This window comes from Phasianus colchicus, chromosome 30 (assembly GCF_987193195.1).
Source record: "Phasianus colchicus chromosome 30, bPhaCol1.hap1.1, whole genome shotgun sequence".
Lineage (NCBI taxonomy): Eukaryota > Metazoa > Chordata > Aves > Galliformes > Phasianidae > Phasianus > Phasianus colchicus.
Window position 1 is genome coordinate 48,670 of NC_143465.1, and position 19,147 is coordinate 67,816.

Here is a 19,147-nt window from a genome sequence, read left to right on the forward strand (position 1 = left end):
GTTTTACAATCCTGCTGCTGTCCATAACAGCTGAGATTTCTCCCCAGGGTCAAAGCACCATTGTTTTCAGTGCATGCAGGGTTCCATCTGGATAACTTTAAGGGGAAAGGACTGAAAGGATATTCACCCATTCCCCAAATTATATTTGAAGTTCCCAGTTACTATTATTTATGAAGCAGTCTCCAATGCCTTTTTTTTTTTTTTTTTTTTTGTACAAAGTTTTCCTATGAAAAATTCATTTATACAGCACAGAATGTGTCTACAAATAATAGACACTCCAGTTCACCTGCCTCATTTCTACAGACGAGGCAAGCTCTACTTACGGCACCGTGGAGAAAATTAACAACACAGCATTATTGGTGCACATCACCCCTATGGCACAACATGCTGGATAGCACCACTTGCCCAATCATTCGTCTGTAGCAGTGTCATAGAGGAGAGTTTCCCGTTGTGCTAGAGGACAAAGAGTGCACCTCTGGACCTCAATAGGTGCATTGGCTCAGCGTATCTCCAGATGAATCCTCAGTGTCAAAAAGCAGCTGCCAAAATCACCATTATTTCAAGTTTGGTCATCAAGGTGTCCAGGATGAGATATTGGGCTGCTTCAAGGCGACCAAGGAATTTGCTTAGAGCAAAGCTGAATTTATGTGCAGGAAGGAAATGCTTACTTGACCACCTCCATCCTTTTGGGCTGTTGCTAAGCTGTTCTACTAAGTCTTCATTTTACATAGCATTGAAAAAGTCCTGAAGTTCAGCGTTGGCATTGTCATCGCTCATCCTCATAAAGGTGGCAAACTCAGAGGCATCAGAGCCAGAGGCAGTGAAAGCCAGATTGCCTTATGCTAAGGCTTATGCTAAGGCAACCTCCATCGAGGACCAAAGGCAGCCTCGAGGTGCTCAGCAGGCGGCTCACACTCAGCTGCTTTGCCATGCAGAGCTCCTCCAGCCTGTGTTCCCAGCCCAGCGGGAAGTGCAGCACAAAGCAGGCAGCATTTGGGCACAGTGCTGCCAAGTCCATGGCAGAGCTTCTGCTGGAAGCCCAGGAGCAGGCCAGCAGGGCTTCTTGTCTGCAGGCAGCCAGGGAAAGCTGCTCCTGAATTTTCCCTTTTTTTCCGCTGGAATCCAGCCACATGAGAGGTGAATGCTCTCTTCTTGCACTGCTTTTTCCTTTCTTTATTTTTTGAATACAATGCAATGTATAATGCAATGCAGGCCAGAAGAGACAGCTGCCTCTTACGTGGCGCTTGGGGTAGCTCAGTGAGGAAGTGCTGATGGAGTCCAGCTGTGAGGTCCTCAGCTTGGAGTCACGTCCTGCCAGGAGGGGCCACGGCACACATGGCTTACTCTCAACAGCTCAGAAATTAAGAGCAGCTCAGTGGCAGCTTCTGGCCCTACATCAAATCTCTAAGAGGAGGAAATACTGCATCCATTGCTGACACTTAGCAGAGGGCTTTTGATTAAGAAGCTTTGGACACAACAAAGAAGTCTCTCCATAGAGGAGCACCCCCAGAAGCACACGGTATGGATGTGCTGGGAGCCCGTCCTCCTGCTCTTGCAGCGGGCAGCTGGGGATTGCACCCAGATGGCTTTTGCTCTGTGGCTTTAACAGCGGCTCAAAGGGTCCCCAGTAGTTCAGGTTTGAAGGAATGGCAATATGAATTGACATTTTGACTTGCTTGTTGTACGGAAGTTGTATGGAAATAAAGTGACCCATCATAAATCTGCTTTAGATTGCAGGACAAAATATCAATTTGCCTTGGTGAAATCTATTCTCCTTAAAAAGTCAAGTCAGCTCACCGAGAGAGAAAAAAGGGCCAGAAGACAAATGCTGCAGGACTTCAACAATCCACAGGGAGTTTGTTTTCACACTGTGCTGGGAATGCTTGCCAGCACCTTGCCACTGCGTTGTTGCGGCCACAAATCCCACCAGCAACAAAAACACAAAATCTGAACAAAGCAGCACTGAAAGAAAGCTGTGGCCATGACAGATTTTTTAAAACAAAGCACTCAAGCCTCTGAAATTTTATGAATGAACCATCAGCTGTGCATGTTAATTGTGCAGGCAATGCAGAGTTAATCCGCAGATTGCTTGCTTGACATAAGCTTTTCCTTACAGGCAGATTAACTTGGACTGGATCAAATTGACTGAGAGCCCTCGGCCACCCCATCACTGCATAAAGACGTTGTTCATAGAAACATCTCCCAGTCTGGAGACCACCAAAGCATAGAAGAAACACAAGCTAGTAAGCTCTCTGCATAGGGTAGAAGATGGAAATCAGCATTGCTCTGCGCAATTCTGATTGTTCTGGTGTAAACAGGATCCCCAGGGATCCCCAGGATTCCAATCTCCTCCTTTTTGAGAGATGTTTAAGATTCAATTCAAACCTGTGGCAAATAGAAAGTGTTTGTGCTCATGTCCAGTCCCTGGGAAAACAGTGATGATTTTGTCATTGATGTCAATTAGAGAACAATTACTGCAAGACTCAATGGGCTGGGTAAGCAACAGGTTCTTCAATCATTTTGTACATGCCATTAACAGCTGTAATTTCTGCACTTTTGCCTGTGTTTTATGTCTATGTTTTTGCTCATAAGTCTCTCCCCCTCTCTATCAAACTCAACTGCATCTCTATTTCACTACTGCAGGAAAGGGCCGCTTTCCACATAGCCATAGCTAATTAGCAGTGGATGAGCAATCAATTTTCCTTCCACACAGTAGTAAAGCAATACATTCTCATGTCATTCTATATTTCTGCTGGAGAAGCCTTACTGACACCACAGCTAGGACCACAGGGGTAGAGGAAGCTGAGTCAGGAGAGATCGATGGGGGCTTAAAGTGGGGTGGGAATTGCAGCACGTAACGTTGAACTAAAAACCAGTGCTCTGAAAACAGCTCAGAAGCGCTGATATTCAGATGGCCCTCTGACTTGTTTGCCCTCACCCGCTGTAGTGATTTCAGTGCCTTCGCTTGTTGTTAGTTCTTTGGGACCCTGGGACAAGGGATCTCACATGAAGTCTCCAGCAGAGAAGCCTGAAGAGGACTGCCTCATTTGCATCAGCTCTTGAAGAGTTTCAGTTCCCCAGTTTCGAACCCTCCTTTTGAGGGGTCACTTTTCCATACTTACACACACACCTCCTGGAAGGATACGTATACACTGCTGCCTCCATTGGGCTGTGATACACTTTCCCATTAGTTATCAGACCCCTGCAAATACAGAATCACAGAATCATAGGGGTTGGAAGGGACCTCCAGAGATCATCGAGTCCAACCCCCCTGCCAAAGCAGGATCCCTACACCAGGTCGCACAGGTAGGCGTCCAGGCGGGTCTTGAATATCTCCAGAGAAGGAGACTCCACCACCTCCCTGGGCAGCCTGTTCCAGTGCTCCGTCACCTCACCGTAAAGAAGTTCTTGCGCACATTGGTGCGGAACTTCCTATGCTCCAGTTTTCGGCCGTTTCCCCTTGTCCTGTCTCCGCACACTGCTGAAAAGAGTCCGGCCTCGCCACTCTGCCCCCCACACCTTAGATATTTATAGACCTGGATCAGGTCCCCTCTCAGTCTTCTCTTCTCAAGGCTAAACAGGCCCAGCTCACTCAGCCTTTCCTCATAGGAGAGACGCTCCAGGCCCTTCACCATCTTTGTGGCCCTCTGATGGACTCTTTCCAAGAGATCCCTGTCTTTTTTGTACTGGGGAGCCCAGAACTGGACACAGTACTCCAGATGAGGCCTTACCAGGGCAGAGTAGAGGGGGAGGATCACCTCCCTCGACCTGCTGGCCACGCTCTTTTTAATGCACCCCAGAATGCCATTGGCCTTTTTGGCCACAAGGGCACACTGCTGGCTCATGGCCAACCTGTTGTCCACCAGGACACCCAGGTCCCTCTCCGCAGAGCTCCTCTCCAGCAGCTCATCCCCCAACCTGTACCGGTGCATGCGATTGTTCCTCCCCAGATGCAAGACTCTACACTTGCTTTTGTTAAACCTCATCCGGTTTCTTTCTGCCCAGCTCTCCAGCCTGTCCAGTTCTCGCTGAATGGCAGCACAGCCTTCAGGTGTGTCAGCCAATCCTCCCAACTCCGTATCATCAGCAAACTTGCTGAGGGTGGCCACTACCCCCTCATCAAGGTCATTGATGAAGATGTTGAACAAGACTGGACCCAGCACCGACCCCCGGGGAACACCGCTGGTTACAGGCCTCCAACCAGACTCTGCACCGCCAACGACGACCCTCTTGCGCTCTGCCAGTCAGCCAGTTCTCAACCCACCTCACTGTCCACTCATCTATCCACACTTCCTCAGCTTTGTTATAAGTATGTCATGGGAGACAGTATCAAATGCCTTGCTGAAATCAAGGTAGACCACATCCACTGCTCTCCCCCATCCACCCAGCCAGAGACAACATCATAGAAGGCTACCAGGTTGGTCAAGCACGACCTCGCCCTGGTGAACCCATGCTGACTACTCCTGATAACCTCCTTTTCTTCCAGTTGTCTGGAGATGGAATCCAGCACAATCTGTTCCATCACCTTTCCAGGGACAGAGGTGAGGCTGACTGGCCTATAATTGCCTGGATCTTCCTTCTTGCCCTTTTTGAAGACCGGAGTGACGTTGGCTATCCTCCAGTCCTCAGGCACCTCCCCCGTTCTCCAAGACCTCTCAAAGATGACAGAGAGCGGTTCAGCAATCACCTCTGGCAGCTCCCTCAGCACCCGTGGATGCATCCCATCGGGTCCCATGGATTTGTGAACATTGGTGTTGCCCAGGCGCTCTCGGACCACCTCTTCCCTGACTAAAGGGAAGTCTTCCATTACCCAGACCCTTTCACTAACCTCCAGGGTCTCGGATTCCCGAGGGGGAGCTTTTTCACTGAAGACAGAAGCAAAGAAGGCATTCAGTACCTCCGCCTTCTCAGCATCCCCCGTTACCAGAACACCCCCATCACTAATCAGGGGAGCCACATTCTCCCTAGTCTTCCTTTTACTGTTAACGTACTTAAAAAAGCCTTTCTTATTATCCTTTATCACCTTTGCCAGGTTCAGTTCCAGGCGGGCTTTAGCCTTCCTCGTCGCATCCCTGAAGGCCCTGTTTTCTTGCAAATGCATGTGGAGATGTCACTCTGAAAAGCTACTCTTTGTGCATTAAGCAACTCCTTTGTTCTTACTCTGGCAACCACCATACACTGTAGCTTATTCTAGAACTGGAGCAAGTATGCTTGCTTGGCTGTTGCTCATTTCACCTATGGTATGGAACTTCTAGGCAATGGCATAATGTACAGACAGTACTTGCAGAGCCCAGAGAGACCTGACTTCGTGCTGGAGCCCAAAGGGAGGCTTTGCAGCACAGATCGCTCTCAGCTGGTTCCATCCTGTACTGCATTCCTAGGGCTGGCAATGGAAAAGTGCAAACCCCAAGGATGCATATTCCAAAATGCAACCAAGTTAAGTTACCAGTTCACCAAAGTAAGCTTTTCCCCCCTTTTCCCATTTAATTCTCCAGTCTCCTGTATACCTATCACTTTCGCATGTGTGATCTTGGGTGTGGAATTATGCTGTGAATGGTTTCTCTGAATACATGTTCACTTCATGTTCAGTTGCAAACTGACTGCACTTGCGCCCAATTTTTGATTTGAACAAATTGATTGCACCTCAAGTTCGCCGGGTCACAAACCCATGCAGGAGGGAGCGAGCTCCTCTTGGCCACCAACCACAGCTCTCCCGTATCATCACCCAGACGGGTTTCTCCTTGCTCCATTCCGACAACTGGGGTGGCACTGGCATCATGATCACGTTCCAACGCTGAGTCGGTCGTGACCAGCCCCATGGACCAGCTCCAGCTGCACTGGATGCACCTGGCCAGGTGACTGCAGCCTTTCCCACTCCTACAGCCTCTTCCTGCAAACCTCACAGCTAAACACCAGCACAGCTCCCTGCCGGCCCAGCTGCTAAAAGGACGTGGGGGCTCACATATATCTTCAAATATCTTCAGCAAGTCCCGACATCATTTCTGCCACTGTTGTGTCCTGTATCAAACAGTGTGCACGTTGAGTGTAAACATGAAAACACATGAAGCTCCCATCTACTCTGTTCCCCTAGGGATTACGTGTGAAATAGCAAATGGTTCGATCGTGTATCACAACAGAACCTGCTTGCGTTACAAAAGCAACAGAACGCCATTAGCACAGGGCCTTATCAACACCAACTGCACAAAGAGACCGAGGAGAGAGGGCCCATGATATGCTGATGTTATTTGAGCTGCCTCTGGTTGCAGAGGAAACCCCGGTTCAATCAGTGCTACCTATGCTGTCCTGTGCAGGTTCCTGAAGTCACGAGCTGCAAGAGCATTCACAGATCTAAACGTGAACATTAAGAACTCCATTCGGGTAAGGCACAGTAATTCAAATTGTCATCGTAATCTGTGCAGAAATATTATTTCAGAATCAAACTTTCCAGTGTGATCATTTAAAACAGCTTCTCCTTGTCAAGAGAAACAACAGGGAGTTCAGAGGGACATTCAGCAGAGAACAAAGCCAAAGTCCCCATGCTGCTTTGCCGCATTTTGTCATCAATTTCAGTCAATCTCGCACAGAAAGTAAACAAAAATGTATTTCCTTTCCTAACGCCCAAGTCTGCTAAGCACATTTATAAAAATGTATTTCCTGAGATGCTTGGACACTATTGCAACAGCAATCACCTGTATGTATGTAAAATATGTATGTAAAATATGTTTTGATACACAGTACAAAAATCAATAAAATGATCTCAAAAAGTTCAGTTTATGAGAAGTGGGTTTTTTTTGCTGTACTTTTCCATTTCTCTGTTACAAATTGATGTTTAGCAAAGACAGCCAGGTTTCTGTCATACATACACCCTGAAAATATCCACTTTCTATGTGTATTAAAAATACCCGAATATCTGCAGAGAATTTACCTTAATATCATTCTCTAGCTGTCTTACACACCAGTATATCAGCCTAATCAGGGGCATGTGTAGTTTAGGATTCACAAACGGCATCCACTGCAGCTGCTCCGCAGCCATAGGCAGCAGCTGTAAAAACACACAAAGGCAAACTTACATGCAGAATGTCAGCTTAGCGTGTGAGCAGGCTACAAGTGACAGCAAGCCTCCAAAAACCAAACCCCAGCAAACCAAACCAAAACCTCAAATTACTCCCGGAGTCTGTCAGATTGCACGTGCAAGCACTCACTGGTCACGGCCTGTAGAGGTAAAGAATTCCCTCCTTAGACAGATTTTAAATTACACAGGTTTGCATGCAAAGCAGAGATATGGCGTGTGAGCTCAACTATCAAGGCCAATACCAGTGCTACAAACCCTTCACAGAACAAAGGAAAGCAGTAAAAGCAGAACTCCAGAATACCACATTGATTTCCAAGCCTTGTTATCTCCAGAGAGGTTCTTTCGCTAGACTGAGGTTTCTGACCGTCCTTTCTTTCTTGTCTCTGGAGTTTGCTAAGGTGCTCATCTGAGATCCAATCCATAAGAACAGTCAGGAGCCCATAAACTTCAGAGTTCGGTGGTAGCTGTAACACATTCACATCATCAGCTATTTCAGCTTTCAACTTGACGACCTTCTAAACCAAACAGTAGCAGACGGACATGCCTGCCAGCGTTAGTTCTGACAAATTATGCATCATTTAACGGAAAAGGAGACAAAGCTCAGGACAGAAGTTACCAGCAGCCCGTGGAAGACATTATCTCTGAGGAAGCAGTAATCTGGAACAGGCCGTGCCTGCTCTGTTGGGCCTTGTATCTAGGGCTTGAGAAGTCCCCGCTGGCTGCGGGAGAAATACGGGCAGCTCCTTGTTAAAAAGGAGTCTGCAGACAGCTCCCACTTGGTACAGGTGACCACGCCATCACCTGCACGGACTTGTCTTTGTGTCAAGGGCCAGCAGGGAGTTCTCATGTGAACTTGTTTAGTTAGTAGAGATCTTCTCTTGTAAGCAAACTAGACCGCAGCTTGGATGACCACAAAGGAGGAGGATGAGCAGAATCTGATTTTGACAGATGAGAGAGAAGGTGAGAGGAAAACACAGCAAACAAATAAAAAGTAGATACATACACAACATAAAATTCAGAAGACAATTTTAGCAGCAAGCTTTACTCTTTCCATTTACTGCCTGCTTCCCCCAAATAGACTCTATTCTTTCTGTAACCTAATACCTATTAGAATGTAAAAAAGTAGCAGCTACATTTTTGTATTTCAACAGGTATACAGAGCATGTTCCAATGCCAAAAGGCTTTTGAGTGAATTTTTCACCTTCCCAGTTCTTACCTTATCCCCTTTTGATGCTGCCCTCACTTCTTCCTGCACAAAAGGTGTCGTCTGTTGTGCCACTTCACGGGTATCCATATACATCTCTGCCATTATAAACTGATGTTTCCACTACAACAAAAAAGAACCATGAATTCTATTTTACTTCTTACCTACGAAGGAAGCATGCACAGATAAGAAAAAACCTTACTTCCAGATAGCTGAAATGAGCTTCTCCTGTCCTTATTTGTTCATTCAAGTACTTCTTCTGAACAATCTCATCATTTAACTGAAAGAATTGAAAAAGACTCAAACATCAGTGAATGGAAAACACTTTTTTTTTTTGTAAACAACACTCTGAAATCCTTTGACAGAGCTCCTGAGCAGCAAAGTGATTTAATAAACAACAGTTCTATTCTTTCTCTTCTTTTCATAAAGAAGAAACATAAAAGAACACACTCCAAAAAATGCCTAAAGAATTCAGAAACAGAGAGGGTGAGAATAATTTTATGCAATCACACCATTCCTGTCTCGGACAAACCAAATCATCAATTTTGAAAACATCCTGTTCAGACAAGTAGCGGCGCTAACTCAAACTTGGAAAGTTACTGATGGTAGGAAATAATTCCTCTTGCCTGTTTTCTCAAGGATTCATTTGCTTCTCTGAGATCGTCCCGACATTTGGAGATCTCCCTCAGTGACGTTTCTAGTGTTTTCACTCCTGCATCCTTCTGCTGTGGAAATATCACATTTCAAACATGATTAACCAGAGTATTCTAGAAACAACTACAATTTTAGTATTAAAACAATCCAACAAACTTCCATTTCCACATCTCAAGTACTTTAAAGAGAGAAGCATAAAAGCTGGCAAACACATAGTGGCTTCAGATAGCAAACACCAAGCGAAATGGCACGTAAGGCAATACGCATCCTTAAACTACCGCACCTCTTTTAGTTTATCCAGGCAGGCCTCTCGCTCCCTTAGAACATCTTCTCGTTCTTGGAGCTGGAAAAATCAAGGGAAAAAAGATGAAGTAGCTCCAAAACCTATTCCATTTTCACTTCATCCTGACTTTGCCTGCATATGGGGTTTCGTTTTTATTTATGACTTTACACAACAGCTGACTAGTTGGAAATGTGCTAATGGCCATCTATGCTCAGCTCCCTCTCACACTAACACAAATGACTTTGACTTGTGGCAGCACTGCCTGGCATTCTGAAACACAGGAAGCAACTCCAACTGGCTGTTCATGTAGAAACAAAAGACCTTTAAAAGTCAGCATTTACTTCCAGAACTACTGGTTAATGCAAATACCTGCCAGGAGAAACAGAGTCTGATGCCCTGAACTCTAGATTGCTATTTGGTTTCTTCAGTTAGTGCGAAGAATCCCTGGTAAAGATCCATTTCCCTGTCAGCATTTAGGTCAGCTTCAGCAGTCGAGTGAGTGGAAAGTTTTAACTCTGTGTTAATGTGAACTGCTGCCTCAGCTTGACATTAAGAACAGAGACAGTACTGCTTTCATCAGCGGTCCTGAAAACAACTGAAGCTACTGAGTAACCATGGGAGCAGATGCACCCAAAAAAGGGTCAGAAAGTAATTTCATGCATTCATGCAATTCCTGTCTTGGAAAACCATCAATTTTGCAAACATCCTATTCAGACAATTAACACTGTTTACTCAGACTGATACAGTTACTGATGGTAGGAAATAATTCCTCTTGCCTGTTTTCTCAAGGATTCATTTGCTTCTCTGAGATCGTCCCGACATTTGGAGATCTCCCTCAGTGACGTTTCTAGCGCTTGCACTTCTGCATCCTTCTGCTGTGGAAATATCACATTTCAAACATGATTAACCGGAGTATTCTAGAAACAACTACAAGCTAAGTGGCATTTCAGTATTCAAATAACTTCCAATGAATTTCCATTTCCACGTTTCAAGTACTTTAAAGAGAGAAGCATTAAGGCTGTCAAGCTCATCATGGCTTCAGATAGCAAACACCAAGCGAAATGGCACGTAAGGCAATAAGCATCCTTAAACTACCACACCTCTTTTAGTTTATCCAGGCAGGCTTCTCGCTCCCTTAGAGCTGCTTCTCTTTCCAGGAGCTGGAAAAATCAAGGGAAAAAGTTGAAATGGCTCCCAAAGCTGTTTGATTTTCACTTAATCCCGATTTTGTCCTGCAGATGGGGTTTTGCTTTCATTTATGGTGTTACACTATGGGTGACTAAAGTGACTGCTATTCCCTTGAAGTAGTATCATTCCATAAAACAAACCGTTTCTCTTTAAAATCTCTCCCTGAAATCTATTAATCCTTACCTACATGGTAGGAGGAATTTTACTAGCCAAAGCTGTTTCCAGGTTTGGATACAGCTGTAACTCCTTACTCTCCCTGAGAAACCTAAGATCTGTGCCTCACTTCCAGTGTTAGAAAAGACCTGAGGCACAGTGAAAGGAGTCAGATGGTGTTTCCCCCTGCATGTTTTATTTGTTACAAAGTGAAAATAGTCATGTAGTAGAGGTTTGAGAATAATTCTCTGCATTTAGTGACAAAAACTTTTGTAAAGACTTCATTCTTACTTTCATGTTTTGAATTTTAACTTCTGTCTGAGTGCCTTCAGCACTGCTGCCAGTGCCCTGGGGAGATGCAGAAAGATCCTGCAGAAGTTGTCCTGTATTTTTCTCACCAGGAGTTGGTTGAGGTTCCATAGCAGTAGTACTTTCACTTTCCAATTCAGTCCCGCCTGTGACACCTACCGCAAAGAACAAAAATTTGTGGAAAACAGATGATGAGGTAGCTTAATATGGAGACAATTTTTGGCACCTACATTGTAAATTTTCCTAATGATATCCAGAACATCTTAAAGTAAGGCTAGAACTTTTCAAATAGCACCATTATTTAAGAGTGGCATGGGAACTGCAAATCTGTAAGGCTTGGTTTCCCCGCAAAAAAAAGCAACACAAAAATCAACTTGGACTACTGAATAACTTCGAGTGTTTGAAATTCCAGAAGACAGTAATAAACAGCAACTAAAGAGGACTTGTTTCAAATTACTCATGGGAAATCTGTGCTTTTTACTAACTAATCTCAACCTATTACCAGGGTAGCTGCTACTGAAACTTTCACTGTTCAAGAAGTCATCTTTTAGTTCCATGCTCCTGAGACAACCAGAACACTGCTCAGTCTTTGAAATGTAACAGACAGATATATAATATAAATATCATATATATTAATATATTTACAGGGTATATAATAATCCACCTGAACGACGGATAGTAGGCTGACTTTAGGTTGACTTTGCAAGTTAGGATTCTTACTGGAACAAGAGTTTTCATCACTTGCTTTATTTTGGACTAGGCATACAGAACAGCTATAGAAAAAGCAGTTTTCAAGTAATTCTGAGTGGTCTTTGGAGCATCTACTTGTTCAAGTTTAAAGGAAAATTGTTGAAGAGATGCTTTTGTATTAGCTTTGCTTGGATTCTGGCAGGCAACACGCTAGGAGGCAGTGGGTTCGTTTCTCACCATTCCAGTCCCACTGACCTTCCATTGTAGCAAAGCCAGATCCAAAATTCTCTTGTGCAGTATTAAGGCTGGCTTTGAAACTTGCAGCACATTCAGTTAATGGGGGGCCACGTGTTTCCCATGGAGCTGGATTTGGGCTCTGGCACAAAACACAGTTTTTTGCAGTTGCTTTCTCTGGAATAACAACTTACCTGTTAAGGGAGCTTCCTGAAGATTTTGTGCTCGCTGAGAACCATCAGAACCATCTGTTCCACGGCTTTTAGCAGGCCATCGATGAGATGACACACTCACACTGGAGTTATTTACATTTAATTTCCTGAATTTCATTCTGTTAAAGACAGTGTTTCAATTAAGAGAACATAAAGGTATTCCATAGGTATTTGAAGAAAACCTAAGGAATGATCCCTACGCTCTTGCTTTTAAACCTCAAGTGTCTTTACCACACAGGAGCACCATTCCAAGCTTGTCTCCAGAGGTATTTTCTTCTCTGCCTCCTGAACATGGAGCACAGCATCTTGCAATTTATTGCATGAGCGGTACAGTGCAACAAGTCTGATGTTAAGTTAGACGTCATCAGGTCTTGCACGGAGTTCAGCTTGAGTCACATAAAAGAGCTCATTCCAGCCATCTTCAACTTTATATTCTTGTAACTTCTCCTATTAAACATGAAGGCAACATAATTAATTTTTTTCCTGCATCAGTCTTTTCAACATCCACATTACCTGACAGTTTGCTCACCTCCACTACACAGACTACAGACTTGCTGGAATTACTCCAACATCTTAGAAACGAGATAACAGGGGAAAAAACTTCAGTGTGCCTCTTGTAGATGCTAAGTTAAGACTGTCAGGCTGTTTGAGACAGAGACAGCACACCTTGTTACAGAATAGCTGCTCCAAATAGGACAACAGAAAACCAACAGAAGCCTCTAAGAACCTCCGTGTCCCTGCAGCTGTGCTACATAAAACTAAGTGCCAAAGTGACACTGCATAACTGAAAGCATTTACACAGTTGTTGAGAATAACAGCACTTCCTACATTCTGCATTTTTAAACTCAAAAAAACAAAAAGCAGCTTAGTCGCAACAGACACATCAAGTACTGCCTATCTAAACTCAACTTCTTGGATATTATTGCTGACACAGTTTCCCCATATTTTTGAACGTGTCAACCTTCAAACGCGTGGGAAAGCCCAGAGCTGCAATTTTCATGCAAGCTAAACCAAAACATCAGACAGCAAAGAAATTAACATGTAATAGATTTAAGATTCCTGATGCTAAACTAATTTAGCCAAGGAAATACGCTGAGAGATGACTAGATGACATGCCAGAAGCACCCAGTCAGATACGGAAAGTTTCTTCAAGGCACAGAGCAGAGATGAGAAGCTGGAATTTACCTTCAATCTGAGAGCAGCAGCATTCCCAGGGAGCAGCCTGGCAGCTTTCTCCACCCAGTATTTTGCTCTTCCATCACTGATGTCTTTATTACAGAATAGCTCCGCAATCTTCAGCACCAGATCTTTCTGTATATTGGGTTCAGCTCCAGAGAACGCTAGTTTTCCCCATGCACAAGCAAGACAAAAAAGGTTACTGGGACCTTGATCTTGCAATCCGTATAGAACGAAAATGGGAAAAGAAAATAGGAAAGAAAATGATGGCCATTCAACGGACCCAAATATTCCAACTACAACTCTCAGTAAATACTTTCTGAATTCACTCTGAAAAGGCCACCGCTAGATTATAGCACTCAGATAACTGCTGGAATTCAGAAGAGACTGAGGAAGAATGCCAAAACCAGATCCTCTTCCTCTACAGCTGCTTACTGCTGTATGTAGGCAGCTGGACTATGACTTCTCGTCTAACTCAATATTGTGACTTATGGAAAAAAAGAAGAAGTACATCATCAAGGGCAAGAGCGCTTCACTCTGTTGGCAACAGGACTTTCCAGCACACCCTCCCCCTGCCCAAAGCCTGAACAAAGGAATTTTGATCGAGACGTTCACATGTATGCACTTGCCTAATCAGCACTTTATTTGCCCTGCACCTCTCTACCTCTGAAACAAAACCACCACCAGCAACAAACAAACAGTGCCACTGAAAAACACCCTCGGTCGAGTCTTCCAGTTGCAACTAGATTACCATCATCCCTGCGAGGCAATTCCACTGCAGGCACAGACCCTTAGTCCAAAGGGCAACAGTAAGACTATCACAGCAGCTACCACAAGGATCAAGTCAGGACACAAAAGAAAAAATCAACTGGAAAAAAAAATAAATTAAAAACTGATGCCAATTCTACCAAAAAAAGAATCCTTTCTTAAGTACGTCATAGACAGATGTGGCAATAAAAAATGTACATCATACAATTTAATTTGTCCACAAACAACACATTTTCTCTCTGAGCTTAAGGAATGCACAGCACAGATGCATTTTAAAAGTCCATTTACAAAGGAAGAAAGCTGGACGTGACTGGGGGTCACTGGAGCACTTACCTTGTAACACCCAACAGCTTTTTCTGTCTCGTCCTGATTTGTCCAAGAAACCTGTGTGCTCTGGGATCTCTCTCTTGGACACTGAGATAAGTAGATATATATCTACAGAGCAAGAAAACCCAGAAAGATCAATACTCTCAATAATACAAGTCCCCCCACACCGTGTAGCTAAAGCTAAAGGGAATTTAATCTGTCAAATGGAGAGCAGGGCTACATTTCTTTCTAGATACTTGACCTAGACCCTAATGTGAGAAACATTATTTTTACACGTACCAGTGCTACTTATTTGCCAGCAAGTACTGACGTTCATTAAAAAAGCAGCAGCTCACAGAACGAGATGCATCATATGATGAAATAAAAGCCATGAATTCTTTGGTGCCACATAACTAATGCAGTTGCTCTTTTAGAAGGATTTCGGTGGCACCCAATCCTTCCATTTACTGCTACCTTAAGAAATGGCATGATCGTGATCTTGATTTCTCTACTTCAACTAGCTTTTCTATTACACTTTCGAGAACAGATCAACCACATACATCAACACGTATTACCTTTTAGCAAGTTCATATTCTTTTATTTCAAAATACAGCTTAGCACAGATGAATCCTTTCAATGATTTCTGAATGGAAAAAGAAAACAAACATGACAGGCACATTTCAGACGTACACTACTTTTAAAGTAACTGAACAGGGAGAGCACTCTTCTTAGCAACGCATAACACTGCTAACAGTTAATTACCATTACTTCTTGTATTCAAGCCTCTGTTTCTGAAAGAGACGGGATTAAGAAAGGAATCTTGTTTCCAATCACGGGCAGAGGCTACCGAAGGAAAACTGAGGCGACTAGCAAAGCAAGCGACCGATCTTTATACTTGGTACATTTCACAAACACTTCTGACCAAAGAAATTAGGAGAATGGGTCCGCTACAGTTGAGCTTTTTGTTATTGCTGCTGTTGCAACGTAACAGTGTTGCAGGAGAAAACAAATCCTACAAACTGAGTGAAGATGTTACCCCAGCTCCTCCTGCTCATGCTTCTGCCATCTTCCCCTCCTGCCGGCTCTGCCATCTGCTTTGCTTTTTGTACTTTCACTTTTGTTTCCTCCTTCTACCCCTCCATAGATACCTTTGGAGACTTACGTTTCACCTTTCACTCACGCAGTGTGTGTTGTGAAGGGGCTGAAAACATCAGAAATAGACTACTGCATCCAAAAAGCAGATTCTACCTGCATGAAGGAGCTAGAGAACTAGTAAGTCACAAGCAAAAACTTCACGTCAGACGTAAACTAAGTAACGTGAAACAAGTCTCTGTAGTCTAGATACGCCTGAATTTCATCTCCAACCCTCTTCCCACCCCCAAATAGGGGGGGGGGGGGGAAGTTATTCACGCAAGTCTCCTAAGCTTCAGTCTGTATTCTGAAGTAAAACAAGGACACTCTGACATACGCCAGAGCATATCATGCTTGATGCATGACCATGCTTGACATCTCCTTGTAAACAGGGTTAAAAAGAAACTTCATCAGGCATGTTGGCAGCCTTGAAAGGCTCTCCCTTCCAAAATCAACACAAGAAAACCAGTAACTATTTCCACCACTGACTGTGCTAGACATGAGTTGTAAGCATCACTGCAAGGATGAAACCAAACCGCAGAACTTGACCTCGAGCACAACAAGAAGAGAGGCAATGGTTTTTGTTGACCCCAACAGGAATCTCAGAACGGTTAAAGAGCATCTCTGAATTTGGCAGCGGTACGCTCCACACTGCGTAGTCTAAACAGCACCCAAGTCAGCTCAACAAAGCCACAGGAGAACTTTGTTGCTGTTGGAAAAGCTCAACATGAAGATGCACGCTGCCTCGCACTAAGACCCTGCTGCAGAACGGCAGCCCGCGTGCATTCACGCTCTGCAACACACTGCCAAATCTGCTGCCTCTGCAATAAAACCCACTCACAGCAGCAGGGCAGCACCTTTGGGGATTAAATAGCTCCCACTAACTGCATTGGTTGGCTCTCTACGATCTGTGCACCGTTTCCAGATCGCAGGGAATCATCTGGCTGCCAGGGATAGCAGCAAAACTCTACTGGCCCAGCTCTCCCTCTCTTTTTCCTGACCTTCCACAGCGCTGCCACACAGACAGGAACATCAACCACACAGACAGGAATATCAACCACGCAGCACGTGAAAGAAAACCAGAAGTTAGGAACACCTGTCCCCTATTTGGGCTCTTCAGTTCCACAAAACCGGAGGGATCCGTACGGACTCACAGCGCTGGGCTCCTCGTAAATCTGCCGAGGGCTCACCGGTTTCAAGAGCGCACAGCCCTGGCAAACCATCTTCCCAGCAAGTCAGCTCCGTGCCCTCCCACACAGCCGCTTCCCTCAGCTTCCACTCCCCCTGCCATCCGGCCTCCCACGCACCGGGCCAGGCCACGGCCACCCCTCAGGCCCGGCACCCGCGGGAGGAGCGAGGGGGCAGGACGGGCAGGGAGCAGCCCCCATCGTGACCCGGGGGAGGCCGCAGGAGCTCCACTGGCGGTCCCGGCCGGGCCCACGGCACTCACCTCTCTAGGAGAAGAGGCGGCGGACCGCACAAAGGCAACGTACCGCTCCACCTCGGGCTTCGTGCGCCGTGCCATGGCACCGAACCCGGCCCTCCGGCCAGCACTTGTCGTCGGTAGAGCGCTGGCCTCGCCACGGGAAAGAGGAAGCGGCGGGAAGCCAGCAGTCGCGCGTCGTGCACGTTCCTGCTCAGCACTCGGCCAAACACCTCTGCCGAGTGCTCCGTGGGTTCTGAGCACTGCACCGCGTGACCTCACAGTCAGGTGGGGAGCCTTGCTCACAAGGGAACTCGGCTGCAATGTCTGTCACCCGACTAAGCCTGTTGCCGGGGGTCTGGGCGCTCAGTCTTGCCAAAGAGGCCCGTGCTACACCAAAACAGATGGCACAGCTCTTTCTGCTCCTCCTTGAACCCCGGACAGGGTTTTCAGGGAGAAAACCAGAACGAGAAAGAGGAAACCGGACGTTCCACCTGACTGCTGCCTACCCCAGATTATTCAAGGGCATCAAGGCTGGACGTGCTTGCAGTGGCTCTGCAGACCTCACCTCCGGGGTGGACACATCGCCGTATGAGTTCCCAACTGCTGGGACGGGTTCTCCAGATCCTTCCTGCAACCGGGGCTCCCCAGCAACTGTGAATCTGGATGATGATAAAGGAGCAGGGCAACTGGTGATGCATCTTTCTTAATCACTATCACTGCGCTACATGTCGTTATATTATGACGCGGTAACGATTAGACCCAATGCACTGCTTATTTCCTTTCCTGCTAAGCTTATCTTTTCACTACAGGGCACTGCTTTCTTTTCGTATTGCTTTGAAATAGGCAATAAAATAAGCTTATGCTTTCCTTGGTGTCTACGTCCTTCCTGTTGACCCAGTCAGTAGTAAAAAAAAAGGTAAAAAATAAAACGCAAGTGAAGGTAAGGTCGGGCAAGGGAAGTTAAGGAAACGGGGAAGGGGAGGGAAGAGGGACAGGGAGGGAACAGAGTGAAGGGGAGTGAGGGGAAAAAATAATAAAAATCTCTCTGGAGGAAGACCAACATCTTAAAAGCATGCCCAGAGGGATGCAAGGGAATTTGCAAATGAGATCAAAGTTCTCGAGTCCTTACCCTGGAGTTCTCTAAGGCTCCTATCCACCAATAAAAGTCATCAACACGAAATATCTCCACAAACAAACAAACAACAAAGAAACAAACAAACAAAAAACCCATATCATGTATTTTGGGGTGGTGCCATTCAGAACGGCAGTTTGGGATTTTCCATATTGACTATTTACAAAAAAGGTAAGGTGAACTACATTGGAGTATCTCCCTTACATTTCAGACACTCAATGAGAAAGTCTGCACAACATGAGAAAGAAAAGGGAAAGGGAAAAGGAAAGGGAAAGGGAAGGGGAAAGGGAAAAGGAAAGGGAAAGGGAAAGGGAAAGGGAAAGGGAAAGGGAAAGGGAAAGGGAAAGGGAAAGGGAAAGGGAAAGGGAAAGGGAAAGGGAAAGGGAAAGGGAAAGGGAAAGGGAAAGGGAAAGGGAAAGGGAAAGGGAAAGGGAAAGGGAAAAAAAACCTTGCTCTTAGTGCCTAGAGAGGATGTTCCACCATACATCTGCAGACTTTCTGGACAGCAGGTTTTATCTTGAAATGACTAATTTCCCTCTGCTGAACAGAAATGTCAGTTTGTTTCAGAAGTTCTTCAGTTCTACAGAGTTCCCGGAAATCACTGATTGTAGCCCTCCTTTTACTTTGGGCATTTTACCTCAACCTTTATAGACGTCACAGAGACCAAAGCACGGCTGAACAGATTTCACGGTTGGGCTGTGGTTGGATTTGATGATCTTGAAGCTCTTTCCAACCTGAGCAATTCTATGGTTCTGTGATCCCATATCCATTCCAAGTCCATCCCATATCCAGAGCCCATCCCATCCATATCCCATTTCCCAATATCCCATCCCATATCCATCCCATATCCATATCCCCACATCCCAATCCCAAATCTCACATTCCAATCCCACATTCAACATCCTACCCCACGTGCCAATCCCACATCCTATATCCCACATCCCAATTCCAAATCTCATTTCCAGTCCCTCCTCCCAAGCCCATCACCCACCTGTCCATCTCAATCCCTCATCCCAGTCGCAATCCCTCGTCCCCAATCCCAATTCCGATCCCAATCCCACCCCCGATGGCAATAGAGACCACCCCGAGCCCCCACCAACAGCCGATCCGCCCCGCGCCCGGCCTCTCATTGGTCAGCGGCAGTTCCGGCCCGCCTCTGATCTCTGTCTGATTGGTCGGCGGCAGCGCCGCCAGCTCCGATTGGCTGAG

The 19,147-nt window shown here is 45.6% G+C and overlaps 1 protein-coding gene across 17 annotated transcripts; it reads right to left on the reverse strand.

The window, feature by feature from the left end:
• Window positions 1–1,973: 1,973 nt before the first annotated feature.
• On the reverse strand, window positions 1,974–19,100 carry LOC116240353 (uncharacterized). 17 transcript variants are annotated; one of them, XR_016460576.1, is made up of 14 exons: window positions 14,825–19,100; window positions 14,277–14,378; window positions 13,185–13,339; window positions 11,982–12,446; window positions 10,846–11,018; window positions 10,314–10,373; window positions 9,990–10,088; window positions 9,214–9,273; window positions 8,903–9,001; window positions 8,479–8,556; window positions 8,289–8,399; window positions 7,374–7,536; window positions 6,926–7,042; window positions 1,974–3,202 (listed from the first exon to the last, which is right to left on the reverse strand). XR_016460576.1 is itself a non-coding variant. In XM_090127410.1 (13 exons), exons 5-13 carry the CDS (start codon window positions 12,115–12,117, stop codon window positions 7,237–7,239), a joined length of 1,116 nt encoding a protein of 371 aa, XP_089983536.1. In that variant the 5' UTR covers window positions 12,118–12,446; window positions 13,185–13,339; window positions 14,277–14,378; window positions 14,825–17,465; window positions 18,930–19,100; the 3' UTR covers window positions 4,236–7,236. The 17 variants fall into 17 exon arrangements, 15 of the variants coding, with proteins under 15 accessions (XP_089983536.1, XP_089983535.1, XP_089983530.1 ...); XR_016460575.1 differs by lacking the exon at window positions 1,974–3,202 and adding an exon at window positions 4,236–6,018; XM_090127410.1 differs by lacking the exon at window positions 1,974–3,202 and having other exon boundaries at window positions 4,236–7,536; window positions 14,825–17,465; window positions 18,930–19,100.
• Between the last annotated feature and the right edge of the window lie 47 nt (window positions 19,101–19,147).